We start from the raw sequence: 12,380 nt of genomic DNA, 5'->3' as shown, positions 1-12,380 counted from the left end.
TCTGAGAGGCAACTAAAGGAGGGAGATAATCCTGAAATAGGGAAACGCATGTGTAAAGCGGACGGCAGGCGCTCAGCGACTCCCAGGACCGGAGTTTGGGCGCAGGAGCGGCGGGGGAAGGCGGTCGGAGGGCAGCGCCGGGTCTGGAGCCGCCGTTGGGTCTGCGGGGCGAGCCCGGGGGAGGCGTCGGCGCTGCAGCCGGGCGGGGAAGAGCCGGTGAGCGTGGTGGCGCGGGGCGCGGGGCGCGGGGCGGGGGAGGGGTGCACCCGATGGAAAGACACACACGCGCGAGCTCCGTACCCGGGCACAGCAACACAGGAGGAATTATTCAACTGGCGGCCTGGGGCCACCAGCCCGCCTCCCATAGTGGGTCCCCATCGGAGGCGGCCCGGCGCCTCGGCCTCTGCGGTTGCCCCTCCGGCCCCTCCTGGAGGCGGCCTGATCGCGGCGCGACCTCGCGGTCGGGCGGAGGCGAAGGCGAAGCCGGGAAGGTCTCCCCAACCCGGGCCCCGCCCACTTCCCGCCGCCGCCGCTTCGCTTTCACTTCTCCCGGGGTGCCGCCCGCCGGGTCCCCGGTTTCGCTTCCCCAGATTTCGTTTCGTTTCTCCCGCGGGGCGGCACCGGGAGGCGCCCATGGCCTTCGGCCGCCACCCGCGCGCGCGGAGGTTGCTTGCGCGCCTCTCTGGCCGGCGGCGCGGGGCCTGCGCTCGGGCCATGGAGCCGCCGCGCTGCTTCGCGCTGGAGCTGCCCGGCTGTACCCTGGCGCATTTCGCGGTGGGCGAGCAGGCCCCGGGTGCGTGCCCTGACCCCCGAGTGGCCGCGCTCTTGGGCCCCCCGGGCCGCAGCTACTCGCTGAGCGTGCCGGGGACCGGGGGCCCGGGGGCCCGGGTGCGCGCGGCCCGGCTTCACCAGCATCTGCGGCAGCAGCTGCGGCGAGGCCCCTTCCAGCGGTGCGAGCTGCGCCGGCTGCTGGGCTACCGCCCGGACGGCGGCGCCGGGGTCCTGCAGCACGGCTTCCTGCTCCGCGACCCCCGCGACAGCCCCGACACCCTGCACGCGCTGCTGGCGCTGCTGGACGCCTGCCCCGAGGCCCCGCGTCCGCGCCTGGCCGAGTTCTCCGGCAATACGCTCTGCCAGCTGTGGAGGCGCCCCTGGGAGCGGCGGGACGGCCGGGGCTGGCGGCGGCTGGACGGCGAGCGCGTGGGGCCCGCGCCGGAGCCCGCGCTGCACCCGGTGGTGCCCGACCTGCCCAGCGCCGGGGTCTTCCCCCACCGGGAGGCTGCCCGGGCCGTCTTGGAGGCGGTAAGAAGTCAGGTCCCTTCCCAGCCCTCAGGGACCCCCGGAGCAGAGACGTGGAGGCAGCGGGCTCTCCCGGGGCAGGGGGCTGGCCTGTCCCAACCTCTTTTGCCTCTTTACTCCTGTTAGCAAATCGGGTGGTGAAGGCGGCCGCTGTGCCAGCCGCTGTTTAGAACCTGGACTCTTTCCGGATTCTTGCCCGCCAGGACCCCCAACCCATCTTGGGAAGGTGACATCCCAGCAGGAGCGGTGGGGTGCCCTAGGAGGGGAGGGGAGGGGCCGCTGGGTGTGCGCAAGAGCTGTGCCATCTCAGAAGCAGTTATCCGGTTCTGGGAGATCAGAGTGTAGAGAAGAGGGTTGAGTTTGGGGGTTGGAGAAACTTAGGCTTAAGTAATGCCCACCTGCTTACTGGCAGCTACTTTTTTCGTGTGTAACGCAGCTGCCTCGCGGTGTTAGGACAAGGACTCAGGTGACACCTCAGTGCTTGGTGCTGGACGGCTGACATTCTGACCGCAGCCTATAGGCAGGTCCTGAGGCTGGACTCTTGTACCTTAGATACATTGTAGGAACTCGGGCTTACTTCTGAGCCGCTTACAATTGCAAAACCTGGGTTTGGATCCAGACATTGGTATTTATTGAGCTTCCCAGGTGGTGCTGCTGGTAAAGAACTCACCTGCCAATGCAGGAGGCTTGAGAGACTCCAGTTGGATCCCTAGGTCGGGGAGATTCCCGGAAGGAGGGCTTGGCCACCCACTCCAGTATTCTTGCTTGGAGAATCCCATGGACAGAGGATCCTGCCCGGCTACAGTCCACAGGGTCGCAGAGTCGAATACAACTGAAGCAGCTTAGCAGGCACTGGTGTTTATGACCTGACCTGTGTCACTTTCAGTAAATTTCTTAAGCGTTTCTTTGCCTTGGTTTCCCTAATCCGTAGATGGGGTTAATAACAATAACACTCTCGTAGAGTTATCTTGAAGAGGGGCCAAGTTGATACTCCCAGCGGCACTTAGAATATTGCCTTGCTCAGAGAAAGCACATAAGAAAAGAACACAGCCGGACCTCTCTGTAGAGATGCTGTGAGTACACAGTGAGGTCAGGAACAGTTCAGAACCTTGAAGCCCAGAGACCCGCAGCAGTTGGCACTCTGCTGAGCCCTTGAGCGCTCAGGAGAGGACAGGGTGCTGACTGCTTTCCTTGGAGCCTCCAGTGGGGCTGATTCCCCACATTTGTGACCCAGGGTCCACGGGTCCGCTGCCGCTGCGTGACACTGCTCTGCAGTCAGGCATCTCTCCCGTCCTTCCTCCTCTGGGGGAAGCTGGTCCGTGAGAATTGCAGGCTGAGTGGTCCCAACACTGCCTGTTTGAGCCTCTGCTGCATCACAAAATAAACCAATCCTGCCCCTTCTGAGGTTCAAAATACTTTGCATGTTGGCATGGTGCCAAACACAACTCTGCCTTATCATCCCCGTGCAGTCTTCTCAGCAGTTAGACGTAGCTTCTGCCCCAGCCCCGTGGCTCTGCTGCTGATGTGCGGATGTTGCTTTCCAGTGCACGTCCTTCATTCCTGAAGCCCGAGCCGTGCTCGACCTGGTGGACCAGTGCCCAGAGCAGGTCCAGAAGGGAAGGTTCCCCGTCATTGTCATTGAGGGCCTGGACGCCACAGGTAAGAGAATGTCACCTGCTGGTTCTAGGCAGTGAGATTAACAGATCGGTTGCAGAAACAGATGGGTCTTGGCAAGCAAAACTGGTTGAGGGTTCAGCTCATAAACCTCCTGTGAGCCTCTGTTGTGTGCCAGGGACAGAGTGAAGCTGGCTTGGGATGAAATATGGGTAACTTCCAGGGGAGCTGAGCCCCGGGTGCCCTCGTGAACATGGGGGAATGCAGCCCCCTTGGTGTGGGAGAGGAGGGGTGGGTCATGGTCTGGCAGAGCTTGGAGGGGTGGATCCCTGGATTGGGTTTTCAGCGGGACATGCGCTGGTCGGGTGAGGAAGGTGGGAGAGATCCTCCAGACAGAAGAAATGGCAGCGTGCAGGCAGTTGGAGACTTGAAGCGGCCCGGTGCAGCCAGGAACCGCGGGAGCAAAGTTTGGGAAAACTAGGGAGTGGAGGGCAGAAGCCTTCAAAGCTGCCACACAGGCGTCAGAATGCAAGAGATGTGCCCACACTTGGCCCAAAACACAGCAGCAGGAGGAGGGTGGCCCAAGAGCAGGGCAGACCCGGGACAGCCACAGTGTCATAAGGCTCTGTGGGAGGCTGTCTCCTCCTGTGTCAGCTGACTGAGGAGGGGAATGAGGGCCTGGGAGCTGATGCCAGAGTTTCTTGTTAGTTTGTAAACCAACGAGGTGACCATTTTGTTTTGGCTCAGACTGTAAAGAATTTGCCTGCAATGCAGGAGACCTGGGTTCCATCCCTGGGTCGGGAAGATGCCCTGGAGGAGGAAAAGGCTACCCACTCCAGTATTCTGGCCTGGAGAATCCCCATGGTCAGAAGAGCCTGACGGGCTACAGTCCATGGGGTTGAAAAGAGCTGGACAGGACTGAGCAACTGAACACAACATAAATTCTATTAATAGCTCTTCCCAGGTGGCGCTAGTGGTAAAGGACCCACCTGTCAGTGCAGGAGACATGAGAGATATGGGTTCAACCCGTGGGTCGGTAAGATCCCCTGGATCGAACCCACCCCAGTATTCTTGCCTGGAGAATGCCATGGACAGAGAGCCTGGCGGGCTACAGTCTGTGGGGTCTCTAGAGCCAGAGACGACTGAAATGACTTAGGACAGAGGTCGGATGGATTCTATTAATAACACCAATAGAGGAATCCCAAGTTCCGAAGGGTCAGCAACTTTTTTAAAAATAAAGAATCATATTATTTAATCAACTCCGAAGTTTTATAGGTAGAAAAATTGTCTTTGCTCTTTCTGAGTTACTGTTAACTTTGGGGAGAGATACTGTGGCCTTGGTTAAGATCTGCTGTATTTTGTGTGTGACCTGCAGGTAAAACCACCGTGACCCAGTCAGTTTCAGATTCACTCAAGGCTGTTCTCTTGAAGTCACCACCCTCTTGCATCAGCCAGTGGAGGAAAATCTTTGATGATGAACCAACTATCATTAGAAGAGCTTTTTACTCTTTGGGCAATTATATCGTGGCTTCTGAAATAGCTAAAGAATCTACCAAATCACCTGTGATTGTCGACAGGTAGGTGTAATGTTGCCTTGAATTTGGCATTTTCTTCCTAACGTATGAGTGTGTGCGTGAGTGTCTGTGTGTCCGTGTAGTGTACATATGTATATACAGTTGTGTTTAAGCCAAACTGTATTATGATAATAATAGGGATAATGTCTATGATTTATTAGCCTATACCATTGGCTGGCATTTTGCTAAGAACATTCCGCATACTATCCTAACCTCTGGAACAATTACTACTACTTGGATACTGAAATTGCTAATGAGAATCACAGGTCTTAGAAAAGTTAAATAGCTTGCCAAAGTGAGAATGCTAGAAATAACATGTTGGGAATATTATCACAAGTCCCTACTTCACAAATCGAGCTTTCAGTGACTCGTTTGTTTGTTGGTTTGTTCACCAAACATATATTGGGCATTTACTGTGTTTGCCAAAGACTGTTCTTGGTTTAGGGGATTCGGTGGGGAATGAGCTAGAAAATGCCTTGCTTTCATGGAGCAAACATTGTGCTGAAGGAGAAGATGATAGTCAAGCACATGGATACGTAAGATAATAATCAGAGAATGGTAAGTACCGTGAGAAGGAGAGTGCAAGGTCGTGTGGTGGAGGATGGCTGACCCCCCACTAGATGTGGTTTAGTAAGGCCTGTGCGAGGAGGTGCCATTGGCCTGAGCTGTGAGTGACCCTAGAAAGACAGACATGGAAAATTGTGGAGTAAAAGCTTTGCTGGAGGAGGATGCAAGAGCAAAGTGTAGAGACAGGAAGAAGGGAACGTATTCCAGGGCTGGAAACAGGCCAGGAAAACTTCTGGACGAGTGTCTGCTATCTGGATGGATAAAAAGACAGAGATAGATCAGCAGTGTCTGTGGCTGTGATAAAGCGTGTGGATTTTATTCTGAGTGCAGAGGGGAGCCTTGGGAAGATTTCAGATAATAGAGTGACATAAGGTGAGTTATATTTTAAATTTCCATAAATAAAAAAAATGACTTTAAAGTTCCACAAAAACAGACAACAGGTACGACAAGCAAGTCGTACTAGGATTAAAGTCACCAGGAATTGGTGAAATGAAAATTAAAACGACAATGAGGTCCCAATTTCCTCTCATCGGGGTAGTGAGCCCTGATTGAAAAGGTCTGAGCTGGAGATGTTATGGATCAGTAGAAACCCACGTGGTGCTGGTGGGAGTGGGTACCTGCCTGGTGACTTGGGGAGCAATTTGAGAAGATGTAGCGAATGGCAGATTTGAGCAGATTTTTGTATCTCCTGAAGAAACACCAACAGAGTCGATTTCAGCTTTGTTCTTAATATTGAAAAACTTGAAAAAGCAATAGGCATCAGCAGAAGAAAATAAATAAATACTGGTGTATTTATAGAATGGAGCATCCGATAGCTGTGTACATGGATACCATGTGTCAGCGTGCCTAAGTTACAAAACCATCATTTCAAATGAAAGAAATCAAGTTATAGAAGGATGTTCAGTAGACTACATGCAAAATAACAGAAAAAAAATACCATAAAAAGAGCTGGAGGGTGGAGGGTGGGAGGAAAGTTCAAGAGGGAGGGGACATATGAATGCATGCATGCATGCATGCATGCATGCTAAGTTGCTTCAGTCGTGTCTGACTCTTGGCAACCTTGTGGGCTGTAGCCCACCAGGCTCCTCTGTCCATGGGAGTCTTCAGGCAAGGATACTGGAGTGGGTTGCCATGCCCTCCTCCAGTGTGACCTTCCTGACCAGGGATAGGACCCACATCTCTTACATCTCCTACACTGGCAAGAGGGTTCTTTACCACTAGTGCCACCTGGGAAGTTCTGGATATATGAATACTTATGGCTAATTCACATTGTTGTGTGGCAGAAACCAACAAAACATGGTGAAGCAATTATCCTCCAATTAAAAATTTAAAAAAAATTTTTTTAAAGAAAAAAGGGCTGGAAAGGTGTTGATCATTCAGTTTAGGAGAGTGCTGTCCCCTGGGAAGGAGAGAGATACGGCTGGCAGGGAGGGCCACAAGACTTCGATTGCAGCTGAATTCGTCCTAAGCTTTTCTCCCATGTACATCTTACTGTTCTTGCTGCAGTTTTTCTTAGTTTTGGAAAGATGAGCAATTGCGTTAAAGTCTGACAAGTGTTAAGGGAAGAGAAGTAACTATAAATGGAAGTCTCAAGGAATTTCAAAAAGTAAACATATTCGAGGGCAACCTGCACCCACATCGTGACTTAGAACCTTATTCCACCCTGTAAATCCTTCCCTTTCAGTCACGACCCGTCCTTCCCCTGGTGGGAACCAGGGCCTTGATTATCCATCCCTGGATCTTATTCGTTCTGCTTGTTCTTGAATAGTCTACACAGGCAGGTAAACTTCGAGTGCCATTTGCATCTGACTTCATTTGACCTGTGAGCTTTGTCGCTGTTGCCACAACCATTCTTTCATACCACTTTGTTTGCCCACGTGTGTTACTAAACCTGGTTGGTTGGCCCAGAGCTCCCCAAGCCAAACCCTGAGCCTCTGTTTGCAGTAAAGAAAGGCTGTATTCACAAGGTCACCAAGCAAGGAGATGGGAGAAAATCTCAGGTCCACCTTCTCCAAAGTGAGAGGCTCGGATATTTATGGGATAAAGACGCATGATAGTCTGAGGCATGGTGAGTGAAGTGAAGTGAAAGTCACTCAGTTGTGTCCGACTCTTTGCGACCCCATGGACTGTATAGTCCATGGAATTCTCCAGGCCAGAATACTGGAGTGGGTAGCCTTTCCCTTCTCCAGGGCATCTTCCCAGCCCAGGGATTGAACCCAGGTCTCCCGCATTGCAGGCAGATTCTTTACCAGCTGAGCCACAAGGGAAGCCCTTGTGGTCTTGAGGTGTGGGGAGCCTGGGAAAAGGTGATAGCAAGCAGGAGAAAGGTGAGGTGATCATACAGTGCAGGCGCAGCCAAGCATGTCCAGAGAATGGCTACATAGTTGACATTTTTGGCCCTCTGACATCAAAAGGTAGCTGACCAGTCACTACCTTGGGAGCGTCGGTGGTCCCAACTAGCCCTAAGCCTAGAGCTTGAACCGCACACCCCTGACTGCAAGTTCCTGGAAGAACTCCAACTTGGGCAAGCATCTTAAGACTCCTAGGACCAAGATACTATCGATAGGGGTGGAAAAGGATCTTGTTACTTATTGTTTAGGCTACGTGACGCTTGTAGAACATGCAGGGGTTTGTGAGAACAGTTAAATCAGGCTTGATCAGTCAAGGCAGGTTCCAGTTTATTATTTATTGAGCAAGTTGCAGTTGAATGGACCTAGCTGATGCCAGCCCTCAGTTTCCCGTGTGTGCCTCTGTTGCCTAGAATCCCAGGAGTGAGATTGCAAGGGTGCAGGGGGCTCACGTGTACTCACCTGGAGGAGGTGCCACAAAAAAGTGCTGCAGTGGTTGACACTTCACAGCACCCTCCCCCCACAGTGGTGTCCGAGAATTCCCTTCGACCCACATCCTGGTCAACATTTAGCGTTGCTGGTCTTCCACTATAACTAGTCCCAACTTACTGTTCCTGGTAGAAACGTTAGTCATTTAAAAGCTATAGCCAGAACATGAAAGCAACCCAAATGTCCATCACCAGAGGAATGGACAAAGAAGTTCAGTTCAGTTCAGTCGCACAGCCGTGTCCAACTCTTTGCGACCCCATGGACTGCAGCACGCCAGGCTTTCCTGTCCATCACCAACTCCCGGACCTTGCTCAAACTCATGTCCATTGGGTCAGTGATGTCATAAAGACAAAGAAAATGAACACATATATACAACAGAGTATTACTTAGCTGTAAAAAAGAATGGAATTGGGTCATTTGTAGAGATGTGGATGGACCTAGAGAGTGAAGTAAGTCAGAAAGAGAAAAATAAATATTGTATATTAATGCATCTAGAAAAATGGTGCAGACGGCCCAGTTTGCAGGGCCTGCAGATGTAGAGAACAGGCGTGTGGACAAAAAGTGGGGGAAGAAGAGTGGAAGGAATTGGGAAATTGCGATTGACATGTACATGTAAACACGACTATGTGTAAAATGGATGCCTAGTGGGAAGCTGCTTTATAGCTCAGGGAGCTCAGCTCGGTGCTCTGTGATGACCTAGAGGGGTGAGACGGGGGAGAGGTCCAAGAGGGAGGGAATATATGTATATATATGTAGTGGATTCACATCCTTGTACAGCAGAAGCTAGCATGGTATTCTGAAGCAACTATACCGCAATTTTAAATAAAAGCTAATTGCCACACCCGGAAATAGAACTTCTACCTCTTCACATGTCTTTCTCTGTGCAAAAGAGACAGATACCTGCATATCTGAAATTTCATAAAGAGATCACTCTGTACATTGAGAATGAAATGTGAGGTGGTGATTGAGGGGGAGAGATGAAAACAGTAGAAATTAGAAGGCCTTCACTGTCATCTCAGCTCTAGTACCGGTGGGTACTTTTGACTGTAGGGATGGCAAGATAGTTATTTCAGAGTTGGCAAGTCACGAAAGAAGGGTAAGGCTTTGCTTTCTATTGTGGGACTTTGTCACCTGTAGGATGTTTTCAGCCTATTGTTAAAGTGTTCGGATTTACCACACTGATATCTTTTTTGTGATACAGTCCCCTTTATCTTGCGGAGAAAGACTAGGCTTTTCCTAATGAAGTGTGACTCCACGAGGCGTATTATTTCCTGAGATGCCTCCAAACGAGCAGCACTCGCTCCTGCATGGAGGCAGACGCTTATTCTTGACACCCTAATTCCTTATCCGTTCCCTGCTGACCAGAATTTGAAGAAGAATAATAAATACATGTAACTGAATCACCTTGCTGTACTCCTGAAACTAACATAACATAGTTAACTAACTCTACTCCAATATAAAATAAAAATGAAAAAAAAAAGACTCTTGGTGAATATCCAATGAGTTGATGTAGGCGGACATGCATTGAAAACAACAAATTGCTATTAAAATATAAAGCATTATTATATAAGCAATGTATAAGACATCAGCAAATTGCACTTGATTTGAACTAATGTGGTTTCCTTGATGGCAGGAATGGGGAAAACTAAATAATAAAGAGTCTGAAATTGATGGCCAGAGGCTGTGATTATTTAAAATGAGCTGCAGTGTTGTCAGTGAGAGGACTCTGACTTTGCAAAACAGGGCCCCCATTCTTCCCTGATTTTTCTTCTTTGTGTCTGTGAATTGTCTGCAATTTTGGTCTTTAAAGAGATAATACTAGATCACCTTGTCAGATGAGAAGAAAAGAGCAGTTATTTGTCGTCTGAGTGGGTTTTGTTCATGTTTAAAGATTTTAACGAAATCCATTTTAGACAACACCATCATCTAGCTGATAAAATAAGGGAGATGGAGTAATTTTTGATGGTGACTGTGGTTAAGGTTGGCAACTTAATCACCCTTATTACCTTTAAAAATCTATTTTTGCTGATGCTTTTGCTAGAATAAAGAAGGCTTTTTACATTTAGATGGTATCAGCCTCTATATTCATAGCTGAGTATTTAATTTGGTGAACAGGGAGAATGTGCAAAATGTAGTGCAAATTGTAGTTCTGTTGCCAAGAAGGAGAAAACCTGGACCTGCATGGATTTATTCAGCTGGGGAGACAAGATGTATCTGGTAGAAAAAGTGCGAATACAAGTTTGTAAGTGATTAGGAGTCTGGTAAGTGATACAGAGGGCTTCACTGGTGTCTCAGAGGTAAAGAATCCACCTGCCAATGGAGGAGACATAAGATACACGGGTCCTATCCCTGAGTCGAGATCCCCTGGAGGAGGAAATGGCAACTCACTCCAGTAGTCTTGCCTGGGAAATCCCATGGACAGAGGAACCTGGTGAGCTACAGTCAATGGGGTCGCAAAGAGTCAGACGCGACTTAGCAACTAAACAACAACAAAAATGATACATGTGAATGGCCCCAGGCAGAATTCAAGCATGCAGCAGCTACAGTGACCGTGCTTTTTGAATGTGGAAAGGGACTCTGAAGGGATGAATGACATTAGAATTGATCAACTCCCAAATTAATTTGTTTACATTTATTCTTTTCGGTACTCTTGGTATTGTTGCCATGATTTGAAATGATGCAGCTTTTGTTTTAACTGGTGTCCAGTAAGAATTAAATATTTTCTTTTAATGACAGTGTGATACATTGTTTATAAGCACTTGACTATTTTTATAAAAACTATGGGGAAAAAAACAAAGCTTTCATGACTTTCATTTTCCAGACAAGGAATTTAAGACTCACCTACATCCACAAAACGAGTAGGTGGCAGAGAGTAAAACAACACACAGCTTTGGTAGCACTGTGGATTGTTTTGTAGATAAAGGACAAGCATGTCCTTTGCACTGTGAAATGTAGTTTAGATCTAAAGTGATTAACAGTCTGGGATTTTAAAACATCACATGCAGTGAGTGGAAAGCCCAGACAAGGATGAGGCCGTGGGGCCTCTTTACAGTGGGATGTGTATTAACTGTTTCATAAATATTTGTGAAGGTTTACATGTTTTTGTACTCCTTTGATACTGGGTTTGGAGTTTTGCATTTTGTCACTTAAAATTGGAATATGACAAAAACAGGGTAAGAGTGTAATAAAGGATGCCAATTAATAAAACGATTCTAATTGTTGTTTTTCAGCCTTTAAGTTGTGTCCAACTCTTTGCGACCCCACGGACTGCAGCATGCCAGACTTCCCTGTCCTTCACCATCTCCCAGTGGCTTCCCTGGGGGCTTAGACCATAAAGAATCTGCCTGCAATGCAGGAGACCTGGGTTCGATCCCTGGGTTGGTGAGATTCCGTGGAGGGGGGCATGGCTACCTATTCCAGTGTTCTTGCCCGGAGAATTCCATGGACAGAGGAGACTGGTGGACTACAGTTCACGGGGTCGCAAAGAGTTGGACATGACTGAGTGATTGACACTTTCACTGTCTCCCAGAGTTTGCTCAAATTCATGTCCATTGAGTTGATGATGCTATCTAACCAATCTCATCCTCTGCCGCCCCCTTCTCCTCCTGCCTTCAGTCTTTCCCAGCATCAAGGTCTTTTTCCAATGTGTCAGCTCTTCAGATCAGGTGGCCAAAGTATTGGAGCTTCAGCTTCAGCATCACTCCTTCCAATGAATATTCAGGGTTGGTTTTCTTTAGCATTGATTGGCTTAATCCTAATGCAGTCTTTCATACATCCAATAAAACATTATTCACTACATACTTATTGTGTGCCAGACACTCGTTTCAGGCTTTAGGATGTAGAGATGACTAAAAAATGAATTCTCTAAAGGAGGAGACAAAAAAGAGCTTGTAAATGGCTAGGTCTGACTTACAGTGAATCCTTCAACAGAGTCGAGTAGGAAAGGGTTAAGAGCCCCGAGGGAGGAACAGTGAATTCTGTTTGGGTCTCCTCTGAGTGAGATTCCCTTTTCCATTATGGTTTATTGCAGGGTGTTGAATATAGTTCTCTCTGCTGTATAGCAGGACCTTGTTGTTTATCCATTCTCTATATAATAGCTTACATCTGTTAACCTCAACCTCCCACTCTGTTCATCCCTCAACTCCCCTCCCCCTTGGCAATCACTAGTCTGTTCTCCGTGTTTGTTTCAGTATCTTAGATTCATTTGTGTCATATTTTAGATGCTACATGATAAGTGACATCATACGCATTTGTCTATCTCTGACTTATGTCACTTAGTATAATAATCTCTAGGTTATCCATGTTGCTGCAAATGACATTATTTCATTCTTTTTCATGGCTGAGTAATATTCATCATGTATATGGACCCCATCTTTATACATTTCTCTGTTGATGGACACTTAGGTTGCTTCTGTGTCTTCTCAGCAAGTTCTGTTTTAAAACACCATAGGAACCGAATGGGCCTGTGGATTTTCATTTGACCAGCACA

General features: G+C 48.9%; 1 protein-coding gene across 3 annotated transcripts in view; it reads left to right on the top strand.

The window, feature by feature from the left end:
• Positions 1–566: 566 nt before the first annotated feature.
• The window catches only part of CMPK2 (cytidine/uridine monophosphate kinase 2), a 45,055-nt gene continuing 33,241 nt past the window's right edge, over positions 567–12,380 (top strand). For all 3 annotated transcript variants that reach the window (XR_014083851.1, XM_081597059.1, XM_081597060.1), the window contains exons 1-3: positions 567–1,302; positions 2,844–2,958; positions 4,289–4,490. Coding sequence is in view for 2 of the 3 variants with exons in the window: in XM_081597059.1 (XP_081453185.1) it covers positions 634–1,302; positions 2,844–2,958; positions 4,289–4,490 (986 nt within the window). In the remaining variant the exon portion in view is untranslated. The remainder of the gene's footprint in view (positions 1,303–2,843; positions 2,959–4,288; positions 4,491–12,380) is intronic.

Source organism: Giraffa tippelskirchi, chromosome 4 (assembly GCF_054371585.1).
Source record: "Giraffa tippelskirchi isolate mGirTip1 chromosome 4, T2T-mGirTip1v1.2.pri, whole genome shotgun sequence".
NCBI lineage: Eukaryota > Metazoa > Chordata > Mammalia > Artiodactyla > Giraffidae > Giraffa > Giraffa tippelskirchi.
This window is presented reverse-complemented; position numbering and strand designations above follow the sequence as displayed.